General features: G+C 43.0%; 1 protein-coding gene across 2 annotated transcripts in view; it reads right to left on the minus strand.

The window, feature by feature from the left end:
* The window catches only part of DAAM1 (dishevelled associated activator of morphogenesis 1), a 161251-nt gene that overhangs the window by 66571 nt on the left and 77259 nt on the right, over positions 1-17421 (minus strand). For both annotated transcript variants that reach the window (XM_032875285.1, XM_032875283.1), the window contains exon 3: positions 11279-11368. In XM_032875285.1, coding sequence (XP_032731176.1) covers positions 11279-11368 — 90 coding nt within the window. The remainder of the gene's footprint in view (positions 1-11278; positions 11369-17421) is intronic.

Raw genomic sequence — 17421 nt, forward strand, 5'->3', positions numbered from 1 at the left:
AGAGCGGATACTTCCTCCCAGTGATGTCTTGCATAGACCTACCTCCAGCAGATGGTGACATCAGGCAGGCTTGGGGTATTCATTCTATGAAAGTAGGTACCAGAGCATTTAGAGAGTCTGCAAAAGACCAGGGAAGACACTAAGGCGGCGGGGGTGGGGGCATGGAATATGATACTTACATCTGACTACAATCTAGGAGCAAGAGGAGCACTCCAAGGCAAGGATGGCAACATTGGCTACACATGCCTCATTCTCCCATCATGTGTCATGGCAGACATTGCTAATTAATTACCACACTGGTCTTACTGAATCCATTCATAATCTCTCAGTGTTTCTCAAAGTGCTCCAGGCTTTCACCCCCAACTATTCAGAGCTGATAATCAAGATAAACCTCTTTGCCAACTCTGTTTGAAGTTATTCACAAGTGCAGTCAACCAGGGAAGGAAGCCATAGTCCTAAAGAATGCTGAAACCAAGGATGTGCATCCATCTGGAGGGTCTCCTGTGCTGTAGGGCCCTCAGGGACCCACTGAGCTGGTGATAATCAGAATAAGCAGCTAGTTCTGGATTCTCTGATGTGAGATATAGTAATATCCCTTTCCACCAGAGATACAGCTATGACCGAGACACTCAGTGTGTATTTCCACACCTGCAGGGTGCAGAATTTTGGAAGTGAAAGAAGGCAGTGCCTCCGTGCTTCAACATACACAGCCAAGGGGCTCAAAGGGCCTCACAGAGCTGCATTTTGAGCCTTGGTTCCATAACAGCACTCTTGACAAGGACTCTATGGCAAAGACTGAGAGCTCCAAGATAGTCCTGTACTCCTAATTCTGCAATTAACACATGAAGGAATCTGTTCTGTACTAGAGCTGTCAAAAGGAATCTGCTTAAGAATTAAGATTTGGAAGCCAAAACTAGCTGCTCCATGGCAGTTGAGAACCACTGCCCTCCCAGGGATTCCATTCAAACCCAAAACTACAAATTTTTTCCAGCGACTAGAGCTCAAGTAGGAGTGTTCTCTCCATAGCGCAGCACCAAAGGATGCATGAATGACAAGTAGAGAGAGAAAGCCGGGGGGGGGGGGTTGCTTCTCAAGCCCCCATTCCAGAGGGAAAAACAGATCACCACAGGACACAAAACACCCACTCTCCCCAGGACTCCACATTCATTGATTTGTCAAACCAAGATAGCCTACTTTTTTCCAGCTCTGTATCACTTACTAATTTTTATTGTTGTTTGAATGATTAAATGTGAACGCAAATACAGGGTCATTCTCTCCCACCCTCTTCCAGCTTGGTGTTCCCTATTTACGGGGAAAGCGAGGGCTTCGAGAAAGAGGTGTTACTGCAGAAATGCAAGTAGGAGGAAAAGCACGAGAGAGATGATATCCACAAAGCAGGTATAGACTCGCTGCTTGACAATGCTATCAAGAACCGGAGTTTTACAGACTGAGCAATCAACAATCCCCAAGTCCGGGAAATGACTTGTGCGCAGAAACTCATTCAGAATTTAGGCATGGGGCATAGACACATGGCAATTACACATCTGCATTTCTTAACATGCAAAAGAATTGAAGAGTGGAAGAAAGGAGAAAGGCTTTCATGATTTTTACAAACACTTGAGATGAAGGCACTTGGGTTAGAGGAAGAGACACACCAACTGTGGCATTTCCAGCCATGGCCAGTCGGCTTACTGGTGCAGACGTGCTGGCTCTGCACCTGCACATAACTTGCCCCTCAGGAAAGCAGCTGGTGCCTCAGAGGGACTTCCTGTGTGGGGTGATGGCAGACATCAGTCAAGAGCTTGCTAAAGATGGAAACACAATTTGCCTGGGTCTGGGACTGAGGGTGTAAAGAGGTCTAGAGGAGAGGAAGAGTGAACCACACACGGAGCAGTTTCCTTTGTAGTCAACCCAAACAAACATATTGCTGAGTGAATTGTCCAATTTTACACACTTCTAACGTTTTATACTTTTGTAGGGCTTTTCATGGGTATTTGGATGGAATGATTTTCATTTTCCAAACCCTGAGTTTTTCTTCTTTAAATGAGCACTTTCTATTCCAGTAATTTTTACTTCAGTTTGCTAAGACATATTAGAGAAAATGGAAGAACCTGAGCGACAGCTTCTTGTATTAGAAACATTCAAACCTCAATGAAGTGATTGACCAGGGCAACAAAATACCAGTTCCCTCCCCTCAGAGGTTGGCAACTGATCTGCGGCAGGTATAAATTGTTACAACAACTTCAGAGAGCAATTAAAGGTGAAAATGTTCTTAGCAAACAACCCAGTAATTACATGTCTTGGTGTTTATTCCAGAAAAATTCTTGAACACATGCACAAGGTTGTTCCTTGCCACATATCTTTTTAGATAATGAAAAATCACAAATAAGCATTACCCAAAAGGGTATAAAATAATTAAACTGTGGTGTGTTCATATAATGGAACATTGGAGTGCAGTTAAAATGAAATACCATATGAATATATCCATGCAGAATAAGCTTATAAATACGTGGGCAAGGAAAACACATAAAACCTCCAGAATAGGTCACCTCTGGGCTTCCACTACTATATTTATAATGTTTCATTCCTTTTCTAAAAAATCCATGGTGATTATCATAAAGTGTAAGCATTTGTTCAACATGGGTGTTCATTATATTTTGTACTGTTTTGTATATTTAAATTTTCACAACAAAAATAAAATCACCAACCAGTGATAACAGTTTATCCCATGAGTGGAAGGGAAAGTTTTCAGAAATCTGTTAGTTTTCTAACTTCTAACAAAAAACTTCTAACAAGTTTTCTAACTTCAGGGACTGCATGTTGATCACAGTACCCTAGCACTTCTGATGTAAAGGGAGCCTCCTTTTGCCAATTTCGGGTGCTACCAGCGAAGATTTCCTAGCTTTCTTCCCTTATCTACACTGTATCCTCCAAACTTATTATTTCTGCCCCCAAGAGCTTCTGAGGGCTTGTGAAATCTTCACTACTGTTCTACGAAAACCAGGTATTAGGATTTAAGAATATGGAGATGAATCCCAGACTAGCACGAGTGGGAACAAGCCAGAAAGTGAGTCCACACTACTGTTTTGATCACAGTCACCATCACTGAAGTTGACAGTGGCAACAGCTGTCACAACCATGCCCCAAGCTCTCTGGTAACTCTGAAATGGCATTACTGCCCTTTGTACAACCACTTTGTGACACTGGTCTCATTTTACAGAGGAGGAGAGAGAACTCAGAGGGGCTCAGCAATATGCCCTAGTAAATGGCACCCTCCCTCCCCCGCTCACCCTTCAAATGGCCTTTAACTATGCCAAGTATTTTCTCATAGCTATTACTTGACTTCTGTTTATCTTAGAAAAAATGGTGTTGCACACACATTACGATACAGTTTAGAACAACTATGGGGGGACAGCGGCAAATATAATTTTGGAAGCTGGCAGGCTTGACTGAACCTTGACTGAAAAGCCCTTTGGAGATAATCTGTCCCAAGGCAAGTCCTTTTACTGACAACATCTCAAGGCTGAAAAACAGAGGCCTGTGAAGAACCAGAATGTAAAACCCAAACGGGAGACTACAGAACTTGTCCAGGATATTTTAGATTTATCACTTCTCCAAACACCAAGGAAGAGAGAGAGGATTTGGTTCATTCTATAGGCAAGTTTGTTTACTGCTTCTTCATTAATGAAGCTGGGTGCCTGTTGGGTATCAATACAAAACTATGAGCTCAGGACCATTCTGCACACTTTAAGACAGGGTGGTAGCTGGCACAGCTGGAATGACAGAACTGACTAACCCTGGAGGGAAAAAAAATGCCCAAAATTGATGTAATTCAACAAAGGATTATAGGACAAGGAGGCACACAAGTATTCATGAACTTTTTGGAATACAGCATTGGTTTAAGGGCTGCCAGAAGCAGGGAATCCTTGAATTTTCTACCCCAAATCTAAAACTAGGTGTTCATTTTGATAGCACTGGTTTTTGCAATAAAGAGAAAATAAAGCAAGGAAGTGAGTCACTAGCTTTGAGATTGTGCTACTTAGAGGGGGGAAGGGGAATGAGAAACATGGCTTCAGTGGGTTTCTGGGCAGAAAACGGAGGAAATCTCACCAGGGCCAAGGTTCTCATGTTTTCACATTATTGCTTAATAGATACATGGTACTGAAAAACCTTGGGTGGTTTACAGATTCACCTTTGTTTTAACGTCACCAGAGAAGAGTGAAAAAAGAGAGGAGACAGAAGGGAAAAAACAGGTCCCCGAGCTAGACAAAGGAGGGGTCAGGGAAGCCAGGGTTGCCATGACAACCCAAGCACTGGTTGCATTTTAAATAATGTTTATTTTTCCTCCCAATTTCAGTATAAGTATGTGGTAGCTTTGTAATGTTCGAGTTGGCTAGGCTGAGCAATGTGTTTTCTTATAGGTTTCTGGGTATGGTGAGCCACAAGAGAGATTCTCACAGGAGATGTGGATGGTGGAAGTGAAGCAGCAGCCATTTTGTACTTCATACACGTTGTCTTTAGCTGCTGGCTCACCTGGTTGGTGTGGAATAGCTGGCGGGTCTGTAACTGCTCCACCTTCCCCTGGATCCTCCTTCAGCTTCTCCCGGGCCAGGTATGTTATGTGCTGAGCTCCATGACTAATGATTCAGGCTTCTGCAGGACACCCACACCAAAGTCAGAGGTGGACAGAACTGACATGGACTTCAGTCTGTCCTTGTGGACTCCAGCCTACCCTCTTCCAGTTTATATCCACCTTCCTTCCCAACTGTGTGCTCCAAGGAGCTCCAGCAACAGAAACAAAGACAACAGCCTTATGGAGAGTGCTCAGTCAGCTTCTATGCATATGTCAGGGTGAATTGCTGCTCTGTGTTGCTGCCAGTAATCCTGCTTCTCTGAAACCTGACCATACAAATACACTGTATGTACTTTTAAAAAGAGCAATTTTATTTTTACAACTGGGGGAAAAATATTCCAAAGTAAGGAGCAGAATGTACTGTAGAAAATTTGGGAAATATCTGTATAAAGAAAAAAATTAAATCACCCACAGTCCCACCAAGCAACTCTTGCTGTCTGCCTACCTCTAACTTTACTCCTTTGCAAATTTTTGATGGTACTGCTTACAGTTTTATGCCTTTTCTTTCTTTTTTCTTTTTTTAAAACATGCTGAGCAGTTTTCCATGTTATTACAATTTCTTTGAAAATGTGACTTTTCAATGGCTACAAAATACTCGGTTAGGGTTGTGTACTACCATATAAACATCCTCTTTTAAGTTGGTTACAATCACGGGCTTTTAGGAGCAACACTACCAAGAACTGCCTCACCCTGGTATATATATTTCTCATCACTTCCATGGGATCAATTCCTAGAAGAGGAATGTTTCAGGCTGTGAACCCATATTATCAGATGGTTCTGATCACCATCTTTAGGTCAATCAGCATCTCATACTGAGGCCAACGTTCAAAATACTTATCAACCAGCATAGCATGGGCATCAATGAATCGGAATCAATGATGTAATGTGGGAACAGGGTCTTAGAGTCCCCTTTGCCCCATGCCAGTAGTTAAAGCTTGAGTCATGGTTGGGGGGGAGGGGGAAGTAGTGGATGCTTGTGGGAAGGGTGACTGTCACAAAGATTTTTATTAGGAGGGTTCGAGGCAGCTGCTTTTTACCAAGGAAGTTGGCAATATTTTGACAGTTACCATAGTTTCACTGAGGTATACCCAGTGAACATCAGCTTATGTTGGAGTTTCTTTTCTTTTCTTTTTTTAAACTATGTTGGAGTGTCTACATGACTTTCTCTTCTCCAGGCTGAACAAACCTCAGTTATTTCAGTCTTCCCCCACTGTGCCTTCTTTTTTTCAAAAGTTTAGCCTTTCTACAGATTTCCTAACAAGCCCTACAAATTTGTGTGTTGTGTAGTGAAGATCAGATTAGGTCAACAGTCTAATGTTGACCTTTTCAATATTGGAAGGGACAAAGAACAAAGTACAAACCAAGAACAAATCACAAACCAAGTACAGTGCACGTGAGCATAGCTCAACTGTTAAAAGGAGCCGGCGTCTAGATGATGGGATAAAAGCATGACAACATCAGCCCTCTCACTGCTCTAACTGCTGGATGGGACAAAGTGGTGAAGGAACTGTTGTTGTCTGAGTCACACACCTCTACCCCCAAAGATTGATGGCTCCTTCCTCTGTGCCCCAGAGCCTGTTTGCTTACCCCATTATGGAGCTTATGATAAGACTTGGCAATTACTTGATCTTATCTGCTTCTCCTACCAGGATCATCCACTCCAGGAAATTTAATTTATTTGTTTAACCATCTTCAGAATTTAGCCAAGAGTCTGCCCTGGAGGAGTACTCAATACACCTTCGGTGAATCACAAACCATCCTACCCTTCACCAAGAGCATGACTTCATGGAATGAAGCCCCAGATACTCCAAGTCAGTTGTTTCTTAGTGGTTCAGCATGGAGTTATATACAAACTGTCATCTGTCAGAGTCAGGGAATGTGCGGACAAGGCCAATAGCTTCAGAGCCTGCAGAACCTGGAGACACCCCCCAATATCCAGCCACTGTACTCCCCTCATTTATTCTTTTAGAGAAAGAATAAGGGCAAAATATATCCCAGTCTTATCTCTGATCACTTCTACTTCTGCCACTGTCTTCAACCCCTTAGCACTTGGGTGTACAAATGCCAACTGGAATCCATTGTCAGGTGAAAACTAAATGGCAGGAAACCAACCCAAGTATTTGTTAAAAAGGCCTAGAAATACAATTACTGACATCTAGGTTTTGCCCGTCAACAGACTCCCTCTCCCAAATCTTGATAGCTAACAAAGTGAACACTTGAAAATCCAAAGCTCACTCTACAGTGTGTTTAAACAATTACAGTAAAGAGAGGATACCTAGCTTCCCTTCCTTCTCGGGTCTTCCAATGCCCAACTACTGCTTCTCATCCCAGCCTACCCACAGCAGCTTCTCATTAGGATACTGGAAACAACTAAAGGCTGAACGTATCATCTCGCCTCCTCGTTTTACAGCTGGCTTGTCTGACAGTTGTACAGAAAGCCCATGGTTCTTCTTGACTTAATTCCACCACTTTACCCTATGTTCCTTTAAACACAGGAGGCCCTGGACTCTCAAGGAACTGAAAGAGTCACACCCTGACCACCGTGCACAACACAACTTTAATCTTTGTGTGTGTGTGGTGAAAGGAGAATTGCTTTTTGTGGAGAAGAGTGGGGAAGTGATCCAATTAAGATATGCAAACCAAATGAAGGGAGTGAATGAAAAACTATCAGCTGCATTTTCAGCCCCTGTTCCTGCATGTCTTCAAAGGCACCAAGCACCAGGTCCACGCTTTGCTCACGTGGCCACATCTCCCCCCACAGCCAGGTCAGGGAAGGTTCTTAAAGGAGTTAATGAAATTTGAGTCAAACACACCCTCATCAGCAGAAAAAAAAATTCATCTTCTCTGCAGAAGACCCAAGAAGATCGAGACATGAAATACAGAGAATCCAAAGCCGTTTACCGAACCCTTGGCTTTAGAGATCGGAAACAAGAGGAGGGCAAGTGGTGCTCTCCTCAAATCCCGATCTTGGCCTCAAATTCCTGAGGACACTACAGCTAACAGTATCCAGCGCCACTTGCCTACTCCGTAAGCGTGGAAGCCCAAGGAGCGGGAGCAAGTGTTTTCCGGAGGCCTGTAAGGACCAGGTTAGTGACACAATTCGTGCAAATCACTCCTGTGAAGAACCACAATTAAAGGTTTCTGCCAGGGCCCATATGATTATCGTCACCGAGAGACAGTATATGCACCATTTTCTTCTCTCTCTCCAAAGCCCTCTCCTTACTTTTCCCAGGGTTTAAAAATCATGTTAACAATAAGCAAATACAGCATAGCCAGATGCCTTTCGTGGTCAGATGGTTCATTGTTTAAAAAGTTTCAGTTTAAAATCCAAAAGATTGTTAACAGATGCAGTTTCTGGCTGGAGACTGGGAAAAACCTCACTTAAACAAAAGAGTATGTTGTGATTGGAGCTAAAAAGGGAATTACCTTTAAAGATAAGAACCACAAACATTTCCTATTTGAAAATACCTCCAGCCCCACCAACAGGACCTTTTTGTGGTCCTTTCATGAATGCTAAAAAATATTTGACAGTGGACTGCCACAGAGGACCAACGATGGCTGACCAACCAGTCCAGTCGTTTTTACAGATTTGTTTGGACTTTCAACAAGGCCACAACATCCATCTCCTACTCTCCCCCGGATTACTCAATTAGGCAAGCCGCCAATTAATTTCTTTCCAATTCTTTTAGTCCTAGAAATACTTTTGCTGCTTTCATTTTGGCTCTGGAAATGGATTTTCAACTAGAGATGTAGATAGAGGCAAGTGTGAGAAACGAGCGCAGGGCCTGATAAGCAGACAGCCGCTGCTGGGACTCAAGTCACCATTGGGTGGAAAAGAGCCACTTGGCTGAGAAAGGCCTGGCCCCATCCTCCGTTCCCAGTCTCATTTGCCTCCACAACTACTATGCACTTTCACACAGAAAGCCTGCTTTTCACCAACTCATGTGTCTGTTTCTGTTGGCTTTCATGGCCCCTGACTCTATGGCTTCACTATGTGTGAGAATGTCTGTAATGCCCTGGGTTCTAATCTTGAAAGATGGAAAAATCTAAGAAGCCATGAGTCTGTAGCTTTCCCTTGGCCTGAGAAATGGATGTGGTTTGGCTTGCTGGTGACAAGCCTGATTTGAAAAGGCTACCTAAGATATGGTCCAAGAAAAACAGTCTGTTCTTAGTAATTAAGATGGCCACTATGGGCTCCATTTCGAGAATAGGCAACCTGTCCCTTAGGAGATCACATTATACGAAGACAGGTAAACATCATGCCCTTTTCATGCTTAAGTTTTTGTTCTCATAGTCACTGTATTATTTCCCTATTTATGACAGCACCCCAAAAGGTCAGTTGCAGACCAAACACATAGCAGAGTTTTAACATTTTGAGAAGCTCTAATCAAGAAAATCCTTAACTCAGCAACACTAGCATCCATTTTAAAGTGAGGCAGATCTGTGACCCCATGGAAATCCCTAAAGAGTTAAAATGGCTTTCCCACTCAGCCACTACTTGACTGTCATGTAAGGAATCCAGGCTGTAAGAATGAAGCTAGCAGGAGGACTGTGCTTTCAGGGATCTGTGCAGTCTGGCCAGGTAGTGGTAGGAAAGGCCCATCCGGCAAGAAACGGGATTCTGAGGCCAGTGGTCACATCCGTATCTATCTTCCTACGAAAAGGCAACCTCACCCTGAGCACATGAGACAGGGTTTGCAAGGGGATTTGATAGGCCTGGAAATTGAAAAATGAGCAGCAGCTGCAAGTCCAAGGTCATTACTATCCTCCAGGGTTTGCCTTTTCTAATCTAAGGGGCAGTAGTTTCCATGATTAACTTTCAATTGCTGTCAGGGGTGTAATAAAATCTGGGAAAGAAGAAAACTTTCCCCTCAGTAAGCTGCTCCCATTTTCCTGCCCTTTCCTTTCCTCCAGTGTATATTCTCAATCCTCACTTCATACTGTTTCCTAACTTGAAGAAAAAAGTCTGCACTCAATGTCCTATGTGCATACAGGCACTAGAAGATTCTTCCTTTTCAGTTCCAGGGCGTAGGTCTTTAAGATGGCCTCGTGAAAAGTTCCCTTATTTTCCTTGACTGTACAATGCCTTCACTTCCAGAACTGAACACTTTTTATTTTAAAATCCTTTCCCAGTGTATTACATCTGTTTCCTGAGCCATGACAATCAGTTCAACAAGAGAACCATGCACAAAGAGAAAAGAGTACACAGTCATTCACAAGCATGTTCTCCTGGTTACTACTAGATTAGGAATCCTTACAACTACAACTTGGTCTGATCTGGTAGCAGCTCAGAAACCATACAGAGAGGTTATAGCTGGACACGTCTCTCAGCAAAGGCCCCCAGAACCAAACTCCACACATAGTTTTATCAATGGTAACTGCTCAGGTGGAAAACTAATTGTGCTTTCAATTTATTTTGACAGTTCAGTATAACACTAATGACAAATTAGTGGTTCAGTCATCATATACTTATTTCAATGTGTTCTGATGCTGGAGTTACAAAGAGGAGTTATACCATGGTGACTTGCCCATAGAGACACTGAGATGGGCTGCCAAGGGGCATAGGTTCGCTATTGCAAGATGTTTCTGGAAGGTCAGCATGGCAATCAAACAAGGCAGAAAAGAGGCAGAGGGGCTGAGAGACAAGTCACATGTGCAAATGCACTAGTTGCATAAGAAAAGGGTCCTCGGACTCATACTGTGCCTTGAAAAGACATTGGAATGCTATAGTTTGTTCCTGCTCCTTGCCTTGAGGCAAGGGTGAGTAACTAGAGAGTCCACCGCCCTGGAGACAGGTAACATTTCCCTTAGGTGCTAGCCTGCCCTTCCTGTTTACCCCATCTTGATTCAAGTTTCTATTAGAACAGAAGAAAAAGTGACAAAAGATGGCCATGAACTTGACTGGTTCCAAAACTGGGGTGGGCACAGTCTGAGAACTTCCACACGGTTTAAAGATGGCAGAGTGAACTTTATTGAGGAGATATGGTCCATGGGGTGATGCCCACACCATGAGTGCTGATATCCATCCTCCCCTTCTTCAACAGTAACAGGACCTAGAATAAAGGCTGCTTTCCTTGCAGGCGGAGGCCATGTAGCTAAAGGTAGGATGTGAGGGGAATTCAGGTGGATGATTCCCAGGACATGTCCGTAAGAGGGGAGGTAGGGAAGGGTGTTGCCTTCTTCCCCCTTTCCTTCATCCTTAGTTTGGAATATGAAACAGCCAGAGAGATACCTGGGACCATGAGGACAATGCCACACCCTAGAAGCACTGAAATGGAAAGTTGCTAGGAGATGGGAAAGGAAGATTGAGGTCCCAGAACACTACTCCTAATCCACCAAGATACCGACTTTCATGTAAAGAATGGGTGGAAACTTTGATTTTTGTGTACACCACTATGGTTTTGGGTCTCAGTTGCACAGGCTTACAAGTAATGGTTACAGGTGTGGAGGACATGGGGAGGTGTCCAACAAAGTGTCCATAAAAATATCCAAGGTGTCAGCACTGTGCTGCACACGTAGCAACAAGGCCATGATCTGGTTTGTACATTACAAAGAGCTGCCTGAATTTCAGTGGTGAAGAGGAAAAGCACAGGGCACAAAAAATGATAATTTCCCAGTTAACCATAAACACAATGAATCTCTTACCTTTTTCTTGCTACAGTATATTTGCCATTTTTTCTCAGCTGGAAGTGCAAACATGGCTTCCCTGTGTTTGTCTGTCAGGTCAAGTTCATCCTGAGGAAAAATAATAATAATTAGTATTTCATAGATTAAATGTTATTCCTATAGGAGAGGTTATCAGCATCATTACAGAAAAGAAAAAAAAATGACATATATTTCAATGAACTTGGGAAAGACCAAGAAGGCAAGGTATGTGTTGCCACCATTAAGAAAGCACGTCTCTGTCATGGGGCTGAGTACTGAGCACAGAAAGGATGAGGCTCACCCTACACCTACTGAAGGGTGTGGAAAAGTGGGCTGAGCACAGACAGAGTACCCTGAGAGAGCCCACTGAGCATTAAGGGCCATCAGAGCTCCGGAGTTTGGATTACTCATATTATAGATGAGGGTTCACTGGCAAGGGGTGGGGGCTCCACAAACACCGAGTATCAGGCTAGACCTGAAGAACTTGGACATGAGAGGAGGAGACCAAGGGAACTAAAGGCAGGGCGCAAGAACAGATGGGGCGTGTTTGGGGGACAGTGAGCGGCTTAGCGGAAGCACGGGAATGATGCAGAGAGTCATCACACGAAAGGTTTGGGAGGCAGGGAGAGACCAGTTTGTGAAAAGTCTTAAATGCCAGAATGAAGAGTTTATTCTCTTGACCCACTAGAGGTGGATCTTCATCGGAAGATTGTGAGGAAGCACCTGGCATCTTCATTGTCATAAATCCCACTAATATTTATTCAGCATTTTATGCACCAAGCATCATGTGGCATTGTCTCAGTCCCCACAACAACCCTGAGTCCACTCATTAGTACATCCTCATTGTAGTAACGCTGCCTGCTGTAATTCAGCTGGGGGAAATTTAGGTGGGAGATTGGGTAAGTAACTTGCTCCAGACCACACACCTGGTAATGACGGGGCCGGTTTTCAGCCCGCAGCTGTCAAACTCCAGAACCCAGACTCGGCCTCTCAGATCAGTGTCTGGAAACATTAATTTTATAGGGGAGAGCAGCTTAGATTGGACACAAAGGGAAGGCAATTTACAAACATCCATAACTAATGAATAACAACAACAGGATAATGAATATAAAGTGCTTAGAGAAAAGCTCTTGGCATTTAATAACTCAATCATCCCTGGTCTGTATTACTGGTGTGGAGCATCTGGTACATTTTTCTTAGTAGAGGGAAAGTTCTCTAGGTGAGGGTGCAGACTGGTGGGTGTGAGACAGATGAAAAGGTGCTGTAAACCAAGGCACAATGAGGTTTCGATCCCTGAGGAATATAAACACGTTCCCCCTCTGAATGCCTTCGGTATATACCTGTAATTCTGCCACCTGTAGACACAGGCTTCACACCTCATACTCCTACCTCCATTTATCATTGAGTCTCGTTATTTCTTCTGTGAAAAGTGTCACCATTTTTCCTTTTTTTGATTCCCAATGAAACCACCTAAATTTATGCTCTAATAACCACTCTGTTGGCTCCTGGCAGTAGCCTCCCCACTGTTCCTTCTTGCCTTCTCCACCCTCCCCACGCACACGCAGAATTCATTAAAGCAGCCGTACTTAAGCTGGAGAGAACCTCAGCATCATCTGGGGGGCCCCTTAAGTCACTGATCGCCAAGAGTTAAGGATGGAGCCGGTGGGAGCGAATGTGAACATCTGAGCATCTAAAACGTTTCCAAGTGTGGCTGATGCCACTGGCTCCGGGCACACTTTAAGACCCGCGCCTTAAAAATCGAGCTCCTGTGCGGTTTTGAGCTCCCAGTTCAAAAAAACGTCATTAGTTCCACACACTGACAAAATACATTATGTATTCCTCAGCCTGCCTTTGAGGTGTCCCATTTAAAACCCCAACTTCACTTTGCCAGGCTTGCTACAATTTAACCCTTCTGCCCTTATTCTGTTACCACCTACATGTCCAGGGCCCAGCCACTCAGAGCCCGATATGCTGTGAGCTTCCTGGGGAAGCGACTCATCTCCTTAAGTCTCTAATTCCTCATCTCCAGGATGGGCATATCATTCCTCTTGCAGGGCTATTGTGAAGATGAGCAACATGGACTAAGTATGGGGTAATGCTTGGCACAGGGCGGGTAGCTGGGTGGCTGCAGTATTGTTATTTCTCTCATCATTTACACATAGATCAGGTGTTATTTTCTTTTAAGAGCAAGGTAAATAGTTAAGTCACTAAAACACACACCCATGTACTATGACACCCTAAGTGCAAGAAACTAGTTAAGAATTTTAACAATGAACAATCAGGGAAGGAACAAAAGATATTTACAGAAAATCCCACTGTGAGGGAACATGCTAAAAATGTTAAGATTTTTGCATACCATTAGTATATATGTGAAGTGATTATTTTTCTTACTTTCTTCTTTTTTTAATTTCCTGTTAAGTCATACTTGCTCTTACCTATTGATGAATGAGGAAAATACTGTGACATAAATCACTTCCCGACCGCTGAGGTTTTTCTTTGGGTGGGGGTGGGGGGGCAGGTTCAGGTCAGTTATTCAAACAGCTCAATAATATGGCGCTTACTTTGGGGAAAAGGTCCGGGATTTGTGAGAGAAAACAATACTACTCCTGTAACAGCACTGTTTGTGCTAACTGAGCAGAGGTATAAACAGGTAAAGCCTAAAACCTAGAAATTCACAGCAAAGAGTATTAATAAGTATTAATACTACTGTATTTTGCTGTTAGAGGTAGAATAATGCTTCACAGTTGAACTAGGACTTAGAAGCAGATAGTTTTAAGGAAAAAGAGAATTTCCAGAAAATTAAAAAAATAATTTAATTGCCTCAGGGTCATTGGATATAATTTTGAATTACAGTAAGAAAATGGGGGGGTAGTGCCTGGGTGGCTCAGTTAGTTAAATGTGGAACTCCTGATTTTGGCTCAGGTCATGATCTCAGAGCCATGAGATCAAGCTCCATGATCCTGAGCATAGAGCCTGCTTAAGATTCTCTCCCTCTGCTCTTCCAACCCCCGCACTGCCACAATGCTTTCTCTCCCTGTCTCTCTCCCCTACCGCAAATCAATCAATCAATCTTTTAAAAATATTACAATTTAAGAAATTTAAAGAAAAAGAAAATGGGGAAGAACTAAATGGATGCTGATAAAAGTAAAAGCTCACAACTACTGAGCACCTTCTGTGTGCTCAGTAGTACTGTTTTATATGAATTAATTTATTTTCACAACAATCCTATTAAGTGGGTACTGTTACCCCATCTTCCAGGAAACTGAGTCCTAGAAAGATTAAGTAACTTCCTCAAGGTAACCAAGCTAGTAAATGTTGGAGGAGGAGCTGGGGTTGGGACTATTCTACAGAGCCCACGTTCTTAAACACAAGACTGTCCATTCAGTTGATCATTCAGCAGGTAGGTAAAAATCACAATACTGATGCAAGTATGAAAATGTATCCATCTGCTGCACTCAAAGCCTACTGAGTGTCCACGAGCAAAAAGAAGAAGATACTGTCATCAGCTATCCTTGAGTTCCAGGTCTGGCTCTCACGGATTATGCAACCTTGTACAAGTGACTTAACCTCTGGACTTCAATTTCTTCACCTGAAAAATGAGAATGATAATATCTATCTGACAGAATTGTCTCAAGGATTAACTCATGCAACCAAATTTTGTTTTGTATTTATTAAATGCCAGGCATTGTGCTAGGTGCAAGGAACAAAAAAGTATCACAGAGCTCATATTCTTGAGCAAGAATAAGGGAAATCAAATAATCTCATGAACCAGGATACGATCACACAGGAAGCTGAGCTCTGACAGTCTGCCTGTTGTGGGGAAAGGTAGGGCAATGAAGACTGCCCCAAGGAAGTGAAGTGAAAGCTGAGAGATGAATAGGAACTAAATAGGTAAAAAGCACAGCAGGCAGTGAACAGTAGCTTTGAAGGATACTATGAACTTTGGTCTTTCTCTTAAGAGCAACCGGAGGTCACTGGCAGATTCTGAGTAAGAATGACATAGATTAAATTAGATAATGGCTGGGAGTACCCCAGCACAAGGCCCAGAGTGTAATAAGACCCCCACCCCTCCATTCCAAAAGTATCTCTGCTCTGACTCATTCCACTTTAATAATACGGCTGAATCAAGCATGCAAGACTCCAAGAGACTATCACAGCCTTAGAGATCAGTCAACACTTCCTCGCTGTCCTACCCTTCCAGGACCCTGGCCAGATATTACAAAGAATACAAAGATGAATAATAGACCTTGATTTCATGGAATTTAAGAATCTAGTTAGGAAGACAGGATGATAGAAAACTTCAGTTGTTCCCTTTCTTTTCAGGATAAAGTCCAAAATTCCTCAGCAGGTAGGTAGAGGTCCTTTGTGATGCACTGACTTATCCCTTCTCCTTTTCTGCTGCTACCAGCCACCTTTTAGCACTTCTGGTCCCAAGTTGCCCACTTTTTAAACTTTTGCACCTGCTGTTCCCTTTTTTCAGAAAGCCTTTACCACCATATCTAAGGATCAGTCCCATTCATCCAAGCTCTGTCAAGGTAGCACGTATTTCCCTCCAGATGGCCCACCTTACTCTCCTGGATGAGCCCCTCCCCTATTCTTGCCTCCACTTTCAGCACTTACCACATTGCGACTGTCACATTACTGGCATGTCTGACTTCTGTCCTGGACTCGTGCCCAGAGGGCAGGAACTGAATTTGTTCTATTCATCTCTGCCATTAATTGACTAATTATTGCTCTGAAACAATATGTGACATGGCTGGATTGCCCCCTCCCCGCAAAAAAGTAAGGGGAGGGCACATGGGAAAGCCGGGAGGAAGAAAGGGAGGGACGAAGGGAGAGGACTATTGTAGGATAGAGTAATCATCAGCGTATTTCGAAGATTAACCCCTCCCCTTTTCTGGGCAGTAAAATGTACATACAGTGAAACATACAGATCTTAATACAATCTTCAGTTTGGCCAGGGTAGGCACTGAAGTGGCTGTAGCCCTCTACACTTGAGAAACTGATTGTGTCATCTCACTCTCCATTAGCAATAGATGGCAGCTCTAGTTATCCCACATTTTCACCAAAATCTGGTGCTATGTCTTTTTAATTTTAACCATCTAGTTTATTTGAAGAGTTATCTCAATGTAGTTTTAATTTGCATTTCCCTGATAACTGGTGCTGAATATACCTTCTCACGTGGCCACTCCCACGTGTTCTTTTGTGAACTATCCAAGTCTTCTGCCCAGTTTCATTGAGTTACCTGTCTTTATTGCATTAGAGACATTCGTTACCTATTTTGGAAACAGCTCCTTGGTCCTGGGTATATAGAGACTATTTCTCCTAGGCTATAGCTTGCCTTTTTATTTTGTTAATAATCTATTTTGATCACTACATATTTTAATTTGAATGATGTCTAATTTATTAATCTTTTCTTCTAGAGTTAGTACTTTTCGTCTTCTCTGAGGGATCTTTGTAACTTGCAGGTCAAGAAGTATTCTACAGTTTCTTATGGAAGCTGCCTAGTTTTAGTTTTAGCTTCTGTGTTTGAATCTTACTCCATGTCTCCTGGGGTCCTTCTTTAAATACAGAATGGCTGGATGCCTTTTGCCTTCTCTCTTTTCCAGCTACTGGCACTCATTTAGATATACTTGTGGACAAAGAGGGCAATAAAATCACAGTTGACAGAGGGGGAAAAAGAAAGTCATACAAACTAATTTGAAAGCCACCTTGACATATCAGGTCCTTCAAACTCTGACATCACTTCAAAGTAATATTACAGATTACAGAGATTTTTCATTTTGACATTTAACCCAAATATTGAAAAAGGCAATCCTGGAAAACAAAGCCGGATCATTATATCTCAGTACCTCTTTACATGAGATTTTTAGAAAAAGTACATCTATGGGGCAGAAAGCCAATTGGTGGTTGTCTGGGGCTAGAGGCAGACGGGACTGATGCAAATGGGCAGAGTGGTTGGAAAGGTTCCGGAGCAAGACAGTGGCAATCGCTGCACAGCTGCATCCACTTCCTAAAACTCACTGAACTGTACTCTCACCATAGGTGAATTCTATAGAACGTAAAATTACATCTCAATACGCTGCTTAAGAAAGGGAATCAAGCTTGGTTGTTGGAACCCTAGGGAAAAGAAAAAATTCAGA

Source organism: Lontra canadensis, unplaced genomic scaffold (assembly GCF_010015895.1).
Source record: "Lontra canadensis isolate GAN:19392208 unplaced genomic scaffold, GSC_riverotter_1.0 scaffold55, whole genome shotgun sequence".
Lineage (NCBI taxonomy): Eukaryota > Metazoa > Chordata > Mammalia > Carnivora > Mustelidae > Lontra > Lontra canadensis.